Raw genomic sequence first — 21,088 nt, 5'->3', positions numbered from 1 at the left:
CAGATACAGGGCGAATGTACTGTAAGTACAGACACACACACACACACACACACACACAACATGTACAATTACAGGGCAGATCCTGCACTGTGGGACAGGAATGGCAGAGCTTTGGCACTGCAGAGAATGTCCTGTGGCAGTGAAGATGCATCCATGCGTTGGAACATCGGTGCATGTTTCTGCAAGAAAACATAAGATGAAACAGTGATCCAGTACCCCTAAAAATGGTAAAACTTTTTAATATTTAGGACATTTTCACTTCAAATTGAGATTTAATTATGTGTCTTCAGTAGAATGAACAGCATTCTATACAGTTAGATATACATGTGGCATTGGCAATGTCAATGTCAATGTTGCACGCTGATTGAATAGGAATGAAAAGTCTTTAGCTCTGAAGTTCTAGTGCTGTAGAAAGTAAAAGACACTTTACCTGTTCCTCAAGCTGTTGCCGGAGCTTCTTAGCTTTGTTCTGCTTGTAGTAGTCCATGATCATCATGGCTGCATAAATCTTCCCAATGGTCATGTCACTGGCTGGAAGAAAGATTTATTTGTTGTGGACAACTAAGATTTCTATACCGGCTGCAAATTACACTCACTTTCAGGGGAGTTAGTGGGCGCCCCTAGTGGCCAATAATGGCACCACAAGCTAAACTGTCAAGTTTGAGGTGAATAATACTCAGAAAATGTAAATAAAATGCTGTTAAATATTTTAGAAAAATTTATATATTTATCTCACTCAGATCTCTCACCTTTGTGGATGGGTACAAGCAGATCAAGAGATTTTTGGGAGAGGTGTGGCCAGATGACACTGATTTCCTTCTGCAACTCTATGTCCATCTGACCCCTGTCCTCACCCCCTGTTACACAAAGACCATTTAACTAATATTACTGTGGGAAAAAAAGACATCATAGGATGTTTGATCTTTACAAAACTGAAAATTAGCTGTAGTGCAACCTCGAGCAATTTTAATGTCCAGCGCAGTGCGTATCAGAGCCATAAGAGTGGAGGTGAAGTGGACGGACATGTCTTCATCCACTGGCATGTTCATCAGAACCAACCGCTGAAGGAAGTAGCCATAAGGACAGAAGACAATTTGAAACACAAGTATTGCAAAGCTTGGGAGTGAGCATGTTTTTTAAATAATGATCTAATAGTCATCTAGTTTTAGTTGTTTTTTAACTTCTACAGTTAACACTAAGAAGACATCACAACATCACATATTCATGCACACAGTTGAAACACATATACTGGATAGCGACAGATTAGAGATTTATGCATTGAAATAGAAAAAGGATCACACTTCATGAATATGCCCTTTGCAATATGTCTTTAACACTGGAATAAATGTGAGGGTTATGATAGTGTTTTGAAGACGTTAAGGTGACATATTCAAATAAAGTATCACTGGTGGATGTTCAGGGACTTCACGGTAGGATGATTAAAAGACAATGACAAAGAATAACATCACTGATCTTCTACAAATTATTATATAACTATATGTATTTTAATTATTTGACATACAGTGGTCCTAAAACCCTTAAGTTGTCACTGCATTAGAATTAAAAAATTAAACCAAATGCAAACTTTTATCTAACTTGTATTAAACAAATCATTCTCACTTGATTCAATAGGCTTCTACATAATGCAAATATTCAGAATTCATATTCTTTTAGTTTAAACTGTCCAAATATATCTTCAGGACACTGTAACTACAGCCCCAAGCTTGAGCCTCTTGAAACCAAGCAGACTTGATTCAAATCGTAATACTGCAGACTACCTTATACGCCACTTTGGAGGGGCATTTCTTGCCCAGGCCAAGCGGTGGCGACATGCAGGTCAGCATCTCGTACATATCAGTGTAATGAATACGGCCACTAGGAGGGGGCAGTCACCAGGGGCAATGTGATGAAGAAGAGGAGGAGGAAGAAGAATTGGGCATTCCCAAGGAACGAGGGAGGAGAGGAAGATTGGCGTAGAGGAAAAAGGAAACAACAAAAAAGATAGAGGGAGAAGGAAGAGACAGGAAAGGGAAGGTCATTTTAATGCGTTTCATACTTAAGAAAAGAAAAACTGTCAAAAAGGGAAACATCAGGTAATTAAACATAGAGGTGAGGTCAGGTGGAGGACTTTCTATGCAATGCCGGCATAGAAGAGGCTAAAGGAGAGAAAATATTAAAACAGCCAAAGATCTGATGAGTCAAGCAAGTGGATCTGAGGATTTGACTGGCTGTATTGAAAAGGAAGTACTGCTATTGTAATAAATTAACCCACAAGGAGCATTGTGCTTAGAGTCAGAAATTAACAAGGGCTCTGGTGAAAAAAATTAAAACATAAAAAATAAAACACTTTAAAGTTAAGACTTATAAAGTTAAGAAAATATATGTTTTTTAAATGTATGTGTATATAAATAATATTTATTAAATATAACAGATACATCATAAAAATATAGGCTAGTGAAATATAAAAATACTACATATGTATGTATGTGTGTGTGTGATTAAATGTAATATTTAAATATAATATCAAACATATAATTGTTTTATATAATGTGTTAGATTAAATATATAAATGATTTAATTCTAATACAAAATATAAAATAGTAACATTCATGTTATTTATAAAATAAAATAAAAATATGCCCTCATAAGCCAAATAGCAAATATTTCCCCTTTAAAAATGAATTGCAGTATTATTTTATTAATTAAAGTTAATTTATAAAGTTAAGTTAATGTAGGTCAGGGGAGAGGATGAGCGTAATGTTCTCTTGATTTACAAACAGGTGAGGCAATGGCGAACATGAGGAGTCTGCCCTGCTCTAACCTAAAACCCACATTTATGCAATAGTGTTCAATAAAAGCCCCAAATCCAATTCAGACACAGAGAGACTGAATCCCTTCTGACATCCATTGGCAGTGTTAGATATTATCTAATGGAGTTCACTGATGGATGGCTCTCAGTGTCATTAACTGCAGCAGTTATTCACACTTCAGGAGCAGGACACGGGCCAAAGGGATGAGCTGTCTCTCTGTGCACTGAGCTCTTGTCTCTGCCAGTCTTTGACCAGGTGGAAGTAGCACTGGAGTAGATCACAGAAACGAGAAGGGGGTGAGGGGTGTTATCTAGTGAAGGAGTGGCGAACGATAAAAGCAGAGGAGGAAAGAGAGGCAGAGGGGTAGTTTTTTTTGTGGGTGAGCCAAACCTTGCATGCCACCCTGTAGGGACAATTCTTTCCAAAGCCCAGTGGAGGTGATATTGAACGAACTACTTTGTACATCTCCTTATAGTGTAGTTTTCCACTGGAGAAGGAAATACTGGCCGTTAACAGTAAATTAGACAACTTTAAAGAGAAAAGTAATAGGAGTGCATATATTTTTTCATGAAATACATTTTAAAGGGGTCATACCATACATTAGTGAAGTTTTTGCACCAAAAACCATCATGATACACCTAATCCATTTTACACCCTTTCTCTGAATAGTAGAATGAGACTACAGTAATTTTGCAGCTGTAATTTTCTCTGACAACCATTTTCTGCAGTTTAGTGTCAGTAAATGAGCTCCAAATTCATCAAGAGCTTGCCTTCTTAGTGTAATGAACTCTTTAATCTTAAAAGACCAAAGAAAATGTGAAAATTCGTCATGATATGACCCCTTTAAATAATCCTGCAGGGTTACAAATTAGAGTAAAGAAAGATACAGAAACATTAATAACAAAGCAAATTTCCCTGTACATTTTTCAAACATGACATTCATTAGGCATACATTTAAAATACAAATGTAAACCAACAATTGTATGTATTAATAAATACCTTATAATCAAATAAATATGTTGCAGAATGAGAGAAAAAAAAAATATATATATACTGTGTTGCATGTGATCAACTTAAAGGAGTGGAGAGCTGTATCTCTCACCATGCTGCACGGTCATACTCTCCCCAGATCCGTACAAACTCATCCAAGTGGTGAGGACCCAGAATGGACGAGTCACGTGTCAGGTACTCAAAGTTATCCATAATCACGGCCACAAACAGATTTAGCATCTAAAAGAGAGTTAGAGATGTGAATAGTGACTGCGAAATATACAGAAAGCAGAAAGGTATTCAGAGTGAGCTTCATGGTGTTCAGCAGTGGCGGATATTTATGTTATCAATGATACTAGTTTCATCTTGTTTAAAATCTCACCATACATATTTTATGTGGCAAAAAAATTGGAGTTGGTGTGAATAGGTTTTGAGTGTACAAGTGTGTAACACTGAGTGTTTGTGTCATTAAAATGTACTGCGTCTCACCAGAAAAGAACTGAAGAAGATGAAGGAGACAAAGTAGAAGTATGCAAAGTCGGTACCACAATCTTTTTTCTCATTTGTTGCTGAGTTGTTGAGAGACTCATCTTTTTCACATTCCTTTTCTCCTAAACACGATAACATGATTTCCTGCCACGACTCACCTGTTGCACTCCTAAACACACACACACACACACATATTTACGTATATCATAAATTAAGTCACATTTATTCATCCCCAAAGGGTGGACTGCTTCATTGTATTAGTTTCCTAGTAAAATAATTAACATGCCATAAAATGTAGCACCCATTTTTTTACAACAAAAAATAAGTTAATCTTACCTAAACAAAAGCATGAGTGCACCGAAAAATGTCTTAAAGTTATTGTGTTCGTTGATATGGCTTTTTGGATTTAGCTTGATGTTGCCAAATACCTTAAAACACATAAAAAGTGTCTTGTCACAATTTCAGCCTTAATGAGGTAAAGTAATAAAAAAGGTGGGAAAAAAACAAAGGAAGAGATAGAGAGAAGAATATAAAAATGGACAGTCTGGGGATAAAGACAACCTTTACCTGCATGCCGATGATGGCATAGATGAAAAACAGCATGGCGATTAGCAGGCAGACATATGGAAGAGCCTGCAAGACAAATCTCATATTAAACACTGAACTCAAACTCTAAACTCAACTCTTTCATTTAAAACATATAATATGTTGCTTCTCTAATTTTACATGAAAGTATAGCTGAAATCACAGCACAGCTATTGTCTTTATCTTATGTATAGCCTATTTGATTTCATCAGACGACGATTTGACTATAAATCTGGATTTTTATGCAGATTTACTTCTCGGAAGGGAGAGCTGTAGTCTTAGTGGGTCGCATTTCAGTCAAAATTCAATATTCATTTAATTTTCATTCCATTGTCTGACAACAGAAACAGTAAAATATACCAATGAAAACAGTTTTATTGAGAATATAGCTGCATCAAAATACAATATGTGGGCATAGAGAGGGAAACAAATGTAATAAAATAATAAATGTAAATTTAGCATTTTCAGAAGAAGTGAGCTGCCCTCTCCTGCAAATAATGAAAACAGGCTTGTTTAAGTAAATTGCTCTGTGAAAAGAAAGAGAAGTAATGGGAACCTGGTATTTCTATGTTCTTTTTTCATGTGTCTAATAGACATGAACGAGTCATTTGAAAAAACATCCATGACCTTTGAAACATGTCTAGTTTACATACTCTATGTGGACTATGGTTTCACTAATAATAAACATACATTTGCATAAAGCATCCATATTTATCCATACCCTTGTTGATTAGAGTATTAAAAATGTGAAAAGTATTAATTTAAGGTACATTTAGAGCAAATAAAAAGCTGCAATTAAGTTGCAATTAATCACTACTTAACTCATGATGGTCATGTGATTAATTGTGATTAAATATTTTAATCGACTGACAGCCCTAATTTATGTACATTACGTGAATAAAAATAGCACACACACAATGCTCACTGCAAATAGAAAAAAATGTGCCTCTCACTGTAAAAATGCCTGACCTTGAAAGATTGGACAAAAGTCCAAAGCAGAATACGGATGGTGTAGCCCTGACGCAGAAGTTTAATCAGCCGAGCTGCCCGGAATAACTTCAGGAAGCCCATATTAAAACTCTGGAAACCAATCAGAACACAGAGGTGATTGAATATGCAAATAAATACTGGACACAAACCAATCTGGATACAAAGGTCACAACTTGTTGAAATAAATGCTGAGCACATAGCAATCACAAAGAAGCTTGCTCATGCAAATAAATACTGTCTAAAAAGAAATTAGAATAAGGATGTAATTGCTCATGCATATAAATACTGGCCACAAAGAACACATACTGTTTGTGAAGCTGATTGAGTTCTCACTTTTGTTGCATTGACTTTGTCAACCACAATTTCAGTGATGCTTCCTAGAACTGTGATGAAGTCAAATATATTCCATGTGTCTCTGAAATAATTCTGAAAGATATAAAAGTAATAATGATTGCTAGAAATGCATTTCATATATATATATATGTATATATATATATATATATATATATATATATATATATATATATATATATATATATATATATATATATATATATATATATATATATATATATACATACCGTAAGTGGACAACCATAATAGGTAATACCGCTGCGTGTACCGCCGCTGGCGCAAAGGGACAGATTGCGAAATGAATGTAATTGTAAAATTTTGTTTTGTAAAAGGAGATGAAAGCACAAAGTAAAACAACAATAACATTATAATATAACATTGTAAAATCCTTAAAAACGTAGGACAGTCTTAGGCTACAGTCTACGCATCATAAATTAACAGAAAGACCTTTACACAAAGGCTCTTATGCATGCTATTGTTATTAAACAGTAATTTCACATTGAATATATATATATATATATATATATATATATATATATATATTCAAATATACAGATTAAAACCTAAATGTTTTCATTTCGGTTCATTCTTGGTTAAAAAAAATTAATACAAATATTTCAGGTTCCATATGCAGAGCCAAATGAGAACGGTCCAGCATTTAGAAATAATTCTTATTAACTATGTTATTATTCTTGATTTTTCAAACTTGTGACCAAAAATGAAGTATTTTCTGCTTCAGCTGTTTGATCATGCTGGTGCCTCACATGCACATATTCATTGGAAACAGTGCAGTCATTCACCAAGCCATTCAGTTCGAGCAGCGGGCCACTTTGGCATATTTTTGCTTATTATATATATTTTTCCATAAATACTGAAACACGCGTAAACTACAAAGCCTATTTTACCTAATGAATAATAGTTAATAGCTTCAAATGGACAAGACCACTAATAAGGAAATGTTTGGATTCGTCCCGAAGGAGCCCCAACTATTTTCTGAGATACTGAATTTGGGCTTTTCCTTAGTTGTCAGTAATCATCAAAATTAAAAGAACTACACATTTGAAATATATCAATCTGTGTGCAATGAATGAATATAATATACAAGTTTCACTTTTTGAATGGAATTAGTTAAATAAATCAACTTTTTGAGAATATTCTAAATATATGACCAGAACCTGTATTTTTTAGAATGTGGTAACGTATTACAAAGTAGTGTGTGACAAAAATGCATGTTGTTTTAGTAAAGGAATTTTAAAATATAAATTAAAATATAGGCCTAATATGTGAGAATATTGACAATTTGCATATAAATCCATGTAGCCTAGCTCACTAAAATAGGTTACTACTTTTAATGCTACTATGCAAAGTAAACCACCATTTCTTAATATAATATATATATAATATTTTAACTACAGTGTTTTTCTTTCATTTTCCCCGACTGCACCCGTCAAATGTAACACATCGGTGAAAACTGAGGCCTATTTGCAAAAATGTGCTTTGATGCACTTGTCTGGTAACTTGTCGTTAAAGCGCTACTCAGTGGTCAAAAGCTGCAAATGCACTTTGCAGACACGGCGACGGCAGCGGCGGCAGAACAACAATTTTGGTTGGCCACCTACTGTATGTGTACTATATATATATATATATATATATATATATATATATATATATATATATATATATATATATATATATATATACATATATATATAGATATAGATAGATAGATAGATAGATAGACAGATAGATAGATAGAGAGAGAGAGAAACAGAAAGAAAGAAAGAAAGAAAGAAAGAAAGAAAGAAAGAAAGAAAGAAAGAAAGAAAGAAAGAAAGAAAGAAAGAAAGAAAGAAAGAAAGGAGAAATTTCTTACCACAATACCAAATGCCAGGATCTTGAGAACACATTCCACAGTGAAAATAACAGTGAACACAGTGTTGAGGTATTTTAGTACATTTTCATAGCCGTCAATAGGTTCATGATGCTGACAGAAAGCAGAAAAGAGAGACAAACAAAAAGGTTTTATTTTTTCCATTAGTTTTATATAACTTATTTTTTCTATCTATCTATCTATCTATCTATCTATCTATCTATCTATCTATCTATCTATCTATCTATCTATCTATCTATCTATCTATCTATCTATCTATCTATCTATCTATCTATCTATCTATCTATCTATCTATCTATCTAATAACCACATCCTGGTAAATACTCAAAACACCTTAGTAATTATTTGGTTATGTCCTAACAACCAGAGAGAGAGAGAGTTGTGCCATCTCCATTCACTCCAATGGACAATTTTGTTTTTATGGCAATGGCAGATCATAGAGCCTCTCGATAGTTCTTGGAACTTATCGCAAAATACTATCAGCACACTTGGAGCAAAAGAGATCATCGTCGGGACAGTCTACTGGATTAGTTAGCAATGCATAACAAAACAATGAACAGCCTATTACGGTAATTGTAAAATCAATTCACTTAATGTAGTTTCATCTATCATTGTGTAATTCGAGAAAAGGCTTATTTTGAACGTCCTATTGGTGTTATCCTTGTAAAAAAGTGCAAACACCCAAGTATGATTACATCACTTTTTTATTTATGTATTTTTTGCTGTTGTTGTAGTCTTTACAGTCATATTTAGATTTTTACCCCTGCTAGGACAATCAGATGATGCCAAGTCTGTAACAACATACAAACGTGTTTTTGTAACATTACTTCGTCACAATTACATATGATAACAGATTTGTAATGTACAAGCTTTCATTTACAAGGACAACATGATATTTGGATTATACGAAATGTGTTAATGAATACACTGTTGCAAATAAGTGAATAGCAAAAGTCAGTATGCATAAAATATGACAAAATGAGTAAAAAATGTCTTGAATTGTTTTCAGTTTTGATATATTATGAATATATTTATATAGTAAAAATTGAAAGGTGCATAAGAATGGAAAACACGAAAGTATAACTCTATTTAATTGAATCTTATATTTCACTTATTTGTAATATAAGATTATATTTTCTACTAATGTCACCTGTGCTGTGCAGGGTTACAAATAATGTTAAGCATCACAGTATGCATCATTTTACACATTTTCGGGTCTGGAGCCATTCTAATGTGGACACCCACATTTCATGATCTAATTAAAACCTGGAAGGATGTTAGTATGCCAATAAAGCACTCTGAAAACTAAAACTGAAAACTAAATGAATAAGACAGACAGATAGAAAGCAAGCTGTTCATTGCAATAGCTAAAAATATCTGTGCTCTATTACTCTCTCTGTGCTTCAGTGTCAGGCAGACCACTGCAGACATGGTGACTGGTGGAGGCCGACCTCTAACTCCAGGTGAAATTAGTCACAGGAGATGTCAGGCTAAAGCTAATGAGGAGAAGTTAAATAGTAGCTGGTGCTTCAGATCAATATTTAATAAGCTGTGACTCATGACTGTCTGGTTTTCTAGCAGTATCACAGCCCTGGGTTCACCAGCAGGGACTGAAAAACAGCTAAATCAACCTAATTTATTTGGACAAATACACCCACAGCGAAAGAGGTATTGTCCCAGGAATACTGACAGGCTTAAAAGTTTACATTTCATTTCCATAAAGACATTTGAAAGATTAATAATCCTTACATTTCTGTCATCATATTTTAGGGATAATATACCGTTATTGCAAACAATCCCTTTCAGCTTCAGCATAACTCAAGTGGAGGCTATTTTTCTAATTCTTTTGCATGGCTACTTATCAAATAAATATATAAATAAGTGGAGGAATTTTTTTTTATTATGGTAAAAGAAAGATCACAGTGCAGGAACATAAAGAAATGCCTCCTTACCTTCATCATGAGAACGATGGTGTTAAGGGCGATCATTGTCAGTATGGTGTATTCAAAAACAGGAGACACCACAAAGTGCCACAGCCGGTACTGTAAGGTCTGTCTGTTCTGGGGCATGTAGCGAGTCAAAGGTTTGGCACTGATGGCAAAGTCGATACAAGCCCTCTAAGAGAGAAATATACAGTAAGAATGTTTATGGAACACATTTACAATTAACCTTCCAAAAGATTAAATAAAATTGCTCACAATTTTCTGCAAGATTCAGATCACAATGTCTGAGAAAAAAAGCTAATATGACATTATTGATGGCCAAAAAATGGTTTCAGGTTCCAGTGACCATTGTATGAACAAAAAATTTGATGAATATGGTAGGGCTCAAACTGTGTAGAGCGCATGCCCTTTTTGTCTGTACACTCTGAAGTTTGTGAGTGCTTTTTTATTTTTATTTTCTTCAATAAATAAATGCTATTGGTCACCCTTTATGTCTGTGTGTCTTGTTTTAGTCTAAATCTTGTTGAATCCGCTCAAACTGTCAGTAAAACTTCATAACTCCACCCCCTCTATCTTGACTGAAAGAACTGAAGTTCCACAGCAGCTGAACAAAGTCTTGCAAGGATAAATAAAGATCTTGTATTGTTGTAAAATGTACTTTACAACAAGAAAAAACGAGAACCCATATAGCTACAACAAAACTGTTAATGAAAATGTAATGTGATGCCACCATTTTAAAGACGGACAAAATGCACATTTTGCACAAATTTGTTGGTCAAAAACCCGTAACTGCATTTGAGTTTGGCATAATGCAAGTGATCCTCGTCACCTAGGAAAAATATATTGCTAAGAAATTTCTTCTTTGATTCATGATTGCTGCTATACTACAAAGTAGAATATGAAACCATTAAGTTTCCTAAGAAGCAATTAATAAAATACAAATGCAATTCTAATCTCAATTAAAAGAACCAAAGACTTAAACTACTTCAGTCTTTGTGCATTGAATTGACTTAATACACAAGATTCACAATTTGAGTTGAATTACTGAAATAAATGAACTTTTCCATGACATTCTATTTTACTGAGATGCACCTGTACATGAACTTGGCTGGATTTGCAACACAAACATAAAAACAGTTGAAGAGTAACCTCGTTTTTCTCCAGACTGCACTCCTCCATCATTTTGTCACCCTGCTCTTGGAAGGTGATGATGATGAGGGCCACAAATATGTTGACGAAGAAGAAGGGAAACACCACAAAATAAATGACGTAAAAGATGGACATCTCCATTCTGTTTCCCTGACTGGGACCCCGGTCCTCCTCGGTCACATCCACAGAGTGCTGCAAAACTCTATAATTCCAAAGAATTTAATTACAAACAGACTATATACATTTATCTATGCTTTATTATATTTGGACACTTTGTGTCTGGAAAGTTCCCTTTAGAATAGTGGCTCTCAACCGAGAGGCCGCAGCCCAATATGGGGCATCATTGATTCTCCAGAGGGCCATGAGAATTAAATATATTCAAATAATTCCTAAATCTTACAATTATTATGTTAAATTAAACAATTAACAAAACACCAAATCTCTCCCCAGTATTCTGTGATTGGTTCGGAGAAGCCCAAGCCATTTCTTTCAGTGCTGAACGGTGGCTCAAAACATGCCACTGCAGGAGCATATGATATGCAAATTACAGCTCTTGGTTGGAAAAAACAAACCAGCGTAATGCTTGGAAAGTTTTGACTGGTGATGACTGTAATTGAAGTACAGTAGCATACAGGAGTCGTACATTAGGCGCACGTGAATCTGTTATTACTGATGCACAAACTAGCAAGTTTAAGCAGAGCTAAACTTGTACTTTTACGTCGTCAAGAATGTCTGCAGTGATATTTTTTTGTAAATATTTGCAAAAGAGAATAGTAAATAAGAAAATTGTGTGTGTGTGCGGATGGTGGTTGGACAAGGGGGTTTGCCGTTTTGATGTGGGGAGGAGAGGGGCTTTAGGGTAAAAAGGTTGAGAACCACTGCTCTAGAAAGGTGTTAAGTAGAATGTTAATCTTGTTAAGGTGTTAATAAGTTTGTCAAAATGATAGAGTGTGAAAACATGTATACTAAAGTTGGCTCTTACTGTGGCCACCCTTCTCCAGTGGATACAGTGAAGAGAGTCAACAGAGCCCAGATGATGTTATCATAATGAAAATCACGTCTCTTCCACTCTCGTTTCTCCTTTTTCTTGTCTTTGTCATAGTCAATGTAGTAACCCCTATAAAGCATTAAGAAAAAAACATTTTCCACATCATTTGCAGGGAAGATTTTGTGCTCCTAAAATGTCATTCTTCTATTCATAGCAGCATTGACATTTTCTAGTCTTCTGAGCACTGAATAATGTCTGAGAAGTTTTAGAATAAATTTTAGAATTATATTTAGAATTAATTTTGCAGCAATGGGCACGCACTTGCACTCGTTTTCTGTGTCCTTGGAACTGTCGGTACAGTAGTAAAATTTCCCTTTGAAAAGCTGCACTGCAATGACTGCAAATATGAACATAAAGAGCTTGTAGACGATGAGGATGTTGAAGACATTTTTTAGCGATGTGACCACACAGTCAAACACGGCCTGCAAATCAAAAAGGGAGAAAGAACAATGACAGATAATAAAAATGTTATTATTTCTTTTTAAGCTTAATTGTTATTTCAGTTTTTATTTTGGTAATTTTAGTACTTAAACATGCTATTTCAGTTAGCATGCCATGTCAACATTTAAATTTTTGCATTTTCTTGTAATATTCATATTTTATTTTAAGTTTTATAACTGAAATTATGCATGCACAAAAACATGCACTGACAAAACTCTGGGCATGTAAAATTGACCTATTTGACCATTCTTTGGTGATACTATAAATATTTCCGCTGACTCTTGTACTAAAGTGTCCTTGTAATGGTCAGTACAAAATGAAAGCAGTTAAAAAAAGCAATCGATTCCCAGCTGAGAAATTTGCATCCCTTAAGTCTCCAATGAAATTTGCCCTGCTTTAGAAAAGCAGTTGTCCTTCTGTCTCTTAAATCTGTCTATCACATTTTATCACTTTGCATCTTTTTCCACACATTGCTGGCTCTTTTTCCACCTCTTCCACCATGTCTCTCGTTTTTACATACACAAACCCAAAATACACAAACACACATACACACTGAGAGCTCTGTCAGACTGGAGAGAGTTCCCATGTGTGAGGACTGGGAACTGAAAATACTTATTCAGTCTTTTCACACATGGCAAGAGAGTTTCATCACTTCCCCTCTTATTTGAGCTCTTCTGCTGCTTTGCTGACAACATTTGTCAAATAATCAACTTCAAGATACACACAGTTCAACTAATCAAGTATTCAACTAATTCCTTAATCGAATAATGTTTTGCAATTCAACAAAGATTTGTACCTTGTCAAAGACAAATTATTTGAAAAAGCTTTATTTTGAAAGAACCCTCTTATGCTCACCAAAGCTGAATTTATTTGATCGAACCACTGTAAAAACACATAATCCTTCAGAAATCATTTGTTAACTTGTTGCCAATGTTAAAAACAGTTATGCTGCAAATACTTTTGTGGAAACCATGATTTTTAAAGATCCTTTGATGAATAGAAAGTTAAAAAACAGCATTTATTTTAAATATAATCTTATGTAACACTTTCTAAGAGGGAAAGTGATGAATGCATTTTACCAATTTAATGCATTCATAAAGAACAAAAATATATATAAATTTTTAAACAAACAAACAAGCCATTTGACCCCTGACTTGCGAATGGTTGTGCATTCCTTTCATGTTCACATACCTTAAGTTTGGGAAGTCTTTTAATAGTCTTAAGAGGCCTCAATACTCTGAGAACACGCAGTGATTTGATGGTTTTAATGTCTCTTCCTGTGTTACTCCTGAATAACATGAAAACATATATAACTAAACAATAAAAAACTGCCCTAATTCTCATGTCCAGATACAAACACACACACACTATTATATTGCACAAAATCACAAGAGAATGAGTTTACCCCATCACATTCCTGCCAGATGCCGTGAGCCAAAATCCACAAGAAGACCAACAGAGAAAAAAATGAGAAACAGACAATGAACAAATAAATCCTTTACACTTACAACACAGAAAAGAGAGCATCAACTAACATCTATATGTGTCAAGAATTTGAATGTTTTTCCTCACATAACTCATGTAGTTGTCACACTCGATTAATGGAATTTGAAGATGAATAACAAAACATTTGAGCAATGCATTTGACAAGGAATTAAAAAGCTTCATCAACATGTTTCAGATTGACCAACGGAATGCTAATTTACACTTGTCTCATGTTTAGATTCATTTGACTCACGTGAGAGCAAAGGCCACCAGAGCTCCCACCACAACTATGAAGTCCAGAATGTTCCACAGGTCACGGAAATAGGAGCCATCATGTAAGATCAAACCTTGATCAATCATCTGAGAAAGATATGATAGAAACATACAAAGCATATTTATGTTATATATCGCATATATACATACACTAACTGAGGAACAAACAGCACATGAAAGCCAGAACAATCCATGAACTTACCTTGATTATCATTTCGAATGTAAAGACACCAGTGAATACATAGTCAAAGTAGCGCAGCACCTATTACACATAAAGACAGTAATCCAAAAAGGATTACAATGCCAGCATTAGCAAACAAGAAAATACATGAGACTTATGAGATGTTAGCATTGTTTGCCACTGACTGCTAAATTTGAACAAGCCAGAATGTTGCTATTTTCATCATGGATCAACTGCCAACGTCAATGCACTAACATTACCCTCACTGTATAGATTTAAATACAAAGTTTGTGCATTTCTGAAATGGAAAGAAGTGACTTCTTCAGCTTCTTCAACATTGAGAACATAGCTTATGTAATTCGGTTCCATACACACAAGATTACTGGAAGAGTCTTACTAGGTAATTAGCTGTGGTTTTATACAGCTGATGCATGTGCTGTCACTAGGGAAATTTAAAACCTGCAACATTTCTATTAGCTAATTTCTATGCCAAACACTCCATGACCAACAGGGAAAAATATCATCAGGACCAAAGAAACTCAAACATCTATCTACTGTGTATTTATTTATATTGTCGAAAATGAAAGAATTTATATGAAAAAAAACATTTATTTAAAGTAACAGACGAATTGAATTTGTAATGACACTGGATGTGGAAAAAAACAATTATCAACATTTTAGATTACATTTCCTATGCATGCATTATGAAAAGTGTTAGGTCAGTATTTTTTTTTAAGATGACAAATTAATTTTTAAAAGCCCAATATTCCATTTAATATGAGGTCATGAAACTTGCATGCATTGTAAAGGCATAGAGAAATTACAGTCTAAAGTAGTTTTAAATATAATCTGTCATACTGCAGAACATGAAAATTATCCAAAAATATTTGTGTCATTTAATGATGGATAATGTGTAAATTAAGTCAATTAAAGATACTCAGTATTGCTTTTAAGTTTCCTTAGAAGCACTTAATAAAACACAAATGCAATTCTAATTTAAACCATCTGAGAACTGCAGCATAACTATTTACATATGGTTGTTTTATACAGAATTATTGAAAATGCTGTTGACATGGCGGTGGAGGGGAATTCTTACTTTGTTCCTGTCCGAATTAGTGTTGACAGGGTCTTCAGCAGCCAAGGCGATACTGCTGGCGGTGATCACAAGAAGGATTGACATCTCGAAATAACGAAGGTTGACAATATAGTGGCAGGCCCTGCGGACCCTGTGAAAGAGATGTAAAATACAGTAGAAAGAGTAAGAGACGAAATGAGAAAATATTCATAAAATAAAGAATACAGCTGTGGTTCTATAAACATTCAGCCTTACGGGTTGTTGGGTTTGAAGATGAACATGCTGACAGGAGGAGGGGCTTTCGGTGCATCTGGGGTTTCCTCTTCTTTTTCTGTCTTTGAGGGCTCCACATCTTTACTATTACCTGTGAAATCCAGGTGCATATTAGAAATTGGGAGCTTTTACATTATGGATTTTTATGGTTATTTCATCTTAGTATAACTCAGTAAATGAAGACACCTGGGAGCTTGTTTTACAAAAAAATAGATCAAATAAAAACAGATATTATAAACATATATATATATAATATATATATATTAAAACAATATTATAAAATATAAAATAAAAACATTATAGATCATTTATAATAAAAATATAATATCTCACATTTATTGTTATTTTTAATTTTAGTGTTATATTTATGTTTATTTCAACTCGGTATGACTCACTAAATGAAGACAACTGGGAGCTTGTTACAAAATATTATTAATATAGCTATTACATATACATATATATACTTCTATAATATTATTATAACATTGTACTACATTAAGTATTATAGATCTTCTATATTGGACATATGAATATATTGGAATATATAAAAGATCAATTATTAATTTGCTAAAAATCTTTAAAAAGAAAATGAGAGTGTACTTTTTGAGCTTTAGAAATATATTGGAGTCAAATCTAAGGATTAACTAATTTATAAAGTTGACCAGCTTATGAAACATTACATAAGACTATGTCTAATAATAAAGTGCTAATAAAGTGTTGTGTGCTGCAGGTGAAGTATTGTACTGATAAGAAGAAATCTGAATAAAATAACACAAGTTTATATTTATGCACTTTCCCTGCTGAGAAGACTTGCGTTGCTGGTCATGGTGTTACTACTAGGATTTTTGAAGTAGCTTAACCAGCTAAATGTTCTTTTGTTTAACAGCTTCACTAGGAAGAGCATGTTAATGGCCATTGCTAATGAACAGCTTGGTTTTGCTGTCTTCCTCTAGCTAGACCAGCACCAATCCAGCGCTAACTAACATCAATCAGTCAAGCTGGTCTTATCAGTAGGGTTATCAGAAGTGCAGGGATGCTCAAACCCGTAATGGAGGTCAGCTCCATGGATGGCTGAGTGTCGGTGACCTCTATCACGATGCTGGTGTTGAGAGAGGACTTATCCTGATTCAAGCATCCGTGGTTGTTATTATCGTTCTCGCCAGAACTCAGAGTTGCCTGTGGGGACTGCTGGAGTGTGCTGTCAGTGAGCTGCAGAGTTGCAGGCTCTGAGTCCTGAGGTGGGTTTTTGAGGGGGGAATTGTCTGGTTTGGTTTCTGATGATTCAGAATTGTCTGGTTTGTTCTGCCTGTGGAAGAGAAGAAGTTAATAGCTGAATTTCTCTCTCCAGTCTTCCAACAAAGAATACTGTGTACTTGGCTATAAAAAAATAAATAATTATATGTGAAATTAATGTAAACTGTCGCCATGAAGTTATGTGAAAAGAGCTGTTCAGTCATGATGTCAATTTGTAGATCAACCTGAAAGGCCAATTTGCCAGTTTCCTCACAAAGTTCAAGTGATTTAGGAGTAAAATAAGGTCTGTGAAGGAATAGTTCACCCAGAAATAAACATTCTGTCATTAATAACTCACCATGATCCAAACCCTAAAGACCTTCATTCATCTTGTGAACACATATTAAGATATTATTGATGAAATCCAAGCGCTTTTTGACCCTGCATAGATAGCAGCTACCACGGTCAAGGCCCCGAAACATAAGGACATAGATAAAATAAATGCAAGTTAAGAAATCTCATGGATTTCTTCAAAATATCTTAATTTGTGTTCCAAAGATGAATGAAGATCTTATGGGTTTGGAATGACATGAAAGTGAGTAATTAATGACAAAATTGTCATTTTTGGGTGAACTATCCCTTTAACATGACGCTCACATTTGTTTTACATTGCAAAGCTGAATATTCAGCAGCCATTAGTCCAGTCTTCATTGTCACATTATCCTTCTGAAATTATTATAATATGCTAATTTGATGCTGAAGAAACATTTCTTATTATTATCAATTTGATATCAGTTGTGCTGCTTAATATTTTTGTTGAAACAATGATACACAGTTTTTTGGGGGGATTTTTTGATAAATAGAAAGTTTAAAAGAAAATTTTTTTTTAATATCCTAAATATCGTTTGATCAATTTAATTTGCCCTCGCTAAATAAAAGTATTACTTTCTTTACAAAAAAAAAAAAAAACAGTTGTGTATATAAAGTATATAAACTGATACAATTTCAAAATAAATAATAAATAAAAAATCTAAATAAATAATTAAACAAACTACCTCTGTTCAAGCACACTGCTGTCTGGAATGGTCTCTCCATCATTCTTTAAATCATTTTCATCTCCATCATTCCCTGGCCTTTGTTCTCTACTGTCAACATCACCATCTCCTAGTGGTGTCTCTTTACCCCTTGCATCTGTGTTAAGTTCCCGGTGGCGTAGGCGTCGGGTCCTGGGGCCCATATCAGGGGTCAGCATGTCCCCCTGTGCAGGAGGCCTGTACTTACGGACTGCCCGTTGCCGCCTGTTTCCAGTCAGTCTGGGGCAATGGTTATTGATGTCTAGAGTGCCCTCGGGAGAGGTCTTTGATTCAGACGGCTCTGTCAGGGGTAGGTTCAGCGTCACTGGGGGTTCAGGGGCGGATATGTCCACAGGCATTGGTGGCTCCGGTATTGGAATAGCTAAAGGGGGTTCAGGAATAGGAATGGACAGAGCTTGCTCATCCACAGGCATGTCCATAGGCATAGGTGGCTCCAAGGTAGCCTCTGGCATGGTGGTGGTTGTTGTGGCCTCTATGGCTCTGCGCTTGCTGTTAGATGGAGATATTCCAGGCTTCTTGTGGTGATGGCAGCCAGGTGGTCCATCGTGCTCCTCACTGGGGCTGCTGAAAAGGATCTCGCGGCTGGACATCTGTCTATGTCGGCGCAATTGGCTGGTCCTCTGCTCCCAAACAGACATGGTCAATCTCCTCCTCCTCTCTCTCCTGGACATGAAAGAGTTAGAGGCATTGAATGGACGAGTATCAGCCAGACTCTCTGAATCCTCAAAGGAGTAGGCCGCACGGCTCCGGTGAATTGCACGCTTTCTGTACAGGTAGGGCCTCCTCCTCCTCCTAAGGAAAAAGAGAGAGGACACACAATAAGACTGAATGCCAAACTAAATATTCAGCTGCTATGCCACAACAATTGTTTATATTAAATTAGCACTGAGCATAACAAAACCCTTTCTACCCTTCTGAAAAGACCAACTTAGTCCAGTGGTTCTCAGTTGGTTTCGCTTCAGAACTCTATATTACAATGGACAAGTGAGAAAAAAATAAAATAAAAATCTATTCATTTATTGTTTTTTTTTCGTCTTATTTCTGAAGTTTTACAAAAATTAAACATTGACATTTATTATTCCAACCATGAGCTATTTTGGTCCATCAAAATCAGCAATTTGCTTTCAGTTTAACATTACATTTAGAGTTTAAATATTTGGTTTCAATGGACTCATGCTCTTAGCAGCCAATACTTAATTGTACAAAACACATCTGTCAACACTGGAATACACTTGTGCAGCTTCTTCCAAGTGACAGATTAATTTGCAGATTAAATTTTGATTGGACAGATGACAAAAATATTTTTTTCCTTCCCATTAAATGTTGACTATTTATATTGCTATTCTAAATATCTAATTTTTGTCCACATTTAGTGTTTACCCAAGGAACCTGCGACCCACCAGTCGAGAACCACTGGCTTAGATCATTCAGTTGACAGCTGATTTACCAAGAAAATTTTACTATTTAAGAAATATGTAGGGCACCGGCATAAAAAAAACAACAACATCATGGTGACCAGGTGCACTGGTCAGGTCAGCAGGGTAGCTGAATATGAGAACCGAAGTATCTGTAGGCAAAACATTTAACAGACTGTTGTTAACAATACTCTGCAACGTGGTAGAAAGGGTCCATTAAATTTTTTTCATGACTTTATATTTTTGTGTGACTGGAATTCATGGTCCAGCTTTTAACGACAGCAGAGATGGAAAACAACTGGATAGAGTTGCAATATCAAAGTGAAAAACTAAACAGCGAAACTGGAAATAGAGTAGATTTCAGAATGGAGAGAGAAAAGAGTGCAGGAAATTTCATTGCAGGAAACTGACAAATCAAATTCCAACCAAAGATCAGACTTGAAAATGTGAAATCAGACACTTGATAGAGATGGTGGAAAAGAAAGCTTCACCCAGATAGATAAATTAGGGGGTGCTGAATGTTAAAATGGAAATAAACAGACTATTACTTACTGGTACTTGTACTCTTGTGTGGTCCGTGTAATCAACGAGCGATTGGTTAAAAACAAGACATTAGTGCTTTCAAGAACAAGGACAAAACAAGCCAAGCATCACAGCCCAAAAGGTCATTGACTAAAGCAGAGGCAAATACTGTTTTTCAGTTGTATTTCAATGCTCTGCTAAAGTCAATTTGTTTTTGTTTTTTAAGTTTAACATTAAACAGTATAATAGTATTTATACTATTTCTGATTATAAGCCAATGTTACAACTGAACTAAAGTCACAAAGTTTTTTACAAATTAAAAAGAAAAAGTTTTGGGCTGTGTAGCAGGGCAGCAAAGCGTCACATGACAACATGATGGTAATTATATTAGATAAGAAGCAACAGTATTCTGGAACATTTTGAAATGCTGAGACAGTAAGAAACATGGCACAGATATAAGACATATATAAATGGGATCCATATGCATAAGCACACAATATCAGAAAGAGAAAGCACCCCGATTTACTTCTTTAGTAGTCAACTGGTCATACATATGCATTTCCCAGGGATGACGTCCATAGTTGTCATGCTAACTGAAGACATGCATTCATTTCCCAGTTCTCGTCAAGCAGTTTCAGACATGCTGCAACAGCCTTTTTTTTAATATGAAGTAAACATGCAAGATCCAAATGCCACAGGCCACAACTTCCAGTCTGAGTTCACTGACAACCAACCAGCTCTCAAATTATCTCCCAAAATGCAGTAGAGAAGAGACCCTGTGGTTTTCACATCATACATCAATTTATTCTGATAAAGGCATGGCCTCCATTGCCTCATACAGAATCTT

General features: G+C 35.1%; 1 protein-coding gene across 7 annotated transcripts in view; it reads right to left on the bottom strand.

The window, feature by feature from the left end:
* LOC127962971 (voltage-dependent R-type calcium channel subunit alpha-1E-like) overlaps window positions 1-21,088 on the bottom strand; it is a 60,983-nt gene that overhangs the window by 7,868 nt on the left and 32,027 nt on the right. For 2 of the 7 annotated variants that reach the window (XM_052562596.1, XM_052562601.1), the window contains exons 18-40: window positions 18,266-19,096; window positions 17,021-17,283; window positions 15,960-16,068; window positions 15,726-15,855; window positions 14,651-14,710; window positions 14,429-14,535; window positions 13,882-13,978; window positions 12,511-12,671; window positions 12,184-12,318; window positions 11,202-11,403; window positions 10,062-10,226; window positions 8,092-8,202; window positions 6,171-6,290; window positions 5,844-5,954; window positions 4,857-4,922; window positions 4,626-4,717; window positions 4,290-4,458; window positions 3,913-4,040; window positions 1,779-1,875; window positions 956-1,061; window positions 750-857; window positions 431-531; window positions 73-179 (exon numbers count right to left, since the gene is read on the bottom strand). In XM_052562596.1, coding sequence (XP_052418556.1) covers window positions 73-179; window positions 431-531; window positions 750-857; window positions 956-1,061; window positions 1,779-1,875; window positions 3,913-4,040; window positions 4,290-4,458; window positions 4,626-4,717; window positions 4,857-4,922; window positions 5,844-5,954; window positions 6,171-6,290; window positions 8,092-8,202; window positions 10,062-10,226; window positions 11,202-11,403; window positions 12,184-12,318; window positions 12,511-12,671; window positions 13,882-13,978; window positions 14,429-14,535; window positions 14,651-14,710; window positions 15,726-15,855; window positions 15,960-16,068; window positions 17,021-17,283; window positions 18,266-19,096 — 3,576 coding nt within the window. Of the gene's footprint in view, window positions 1-72; window positions 180-430; window positions 532-749; window positions 858-955; window positions 1,062-1,778; window positions 1,876-3,200; window positions 3,298-3,912; window positions 4,041-4,289; window positions 4,459-4,625; window positions 4,718-4,856; window positions 4,923-5,843; window positions 5,955-6,170; window positions 6,291-8,091; window positions 8,203-10,061; window positions 10,227-11,201; window positions 11,404-12,183; window positions 12,319-12,510; window positions 12,672-13,881; window positions 13,979-14,428; window positions 14,536-14,650; window positions 14,711-15,725; window positions 15,856-15,959; window positions 16,069-17,020; window positions 17,284-18,265; window positions 19,097-21,088 lie in introns of all 7 variants that reach the window. The other 5 variants (XM_052562597.1, XM_052562599.1, XM_052562598.1 and 2 more) reach the window with 5 other exon arrangements.

This window comes from Carassius gibelio, chromosome B8 (genome assembly GCF_023724105.1).
Source record: "Carassius gibelio isolate Cgi1373 ecotype wild population from Czech Republic chromosome B8, carGib1.2-hapl.c, whole genome shotgun sequence".
NCBI classification, from domain to species: domain Eukaryota; kingdom Metazoa; phylum Chordata; class Actinopteri; order Cypriniformes; family Cyprinidae; genus Carassius; species Carassius gibelio.
The sequence above is the reverse complement of the archived record's forward strand: the minus strand, read 5'-3'. Positions and strand labels throughout refer to the sequence as shown.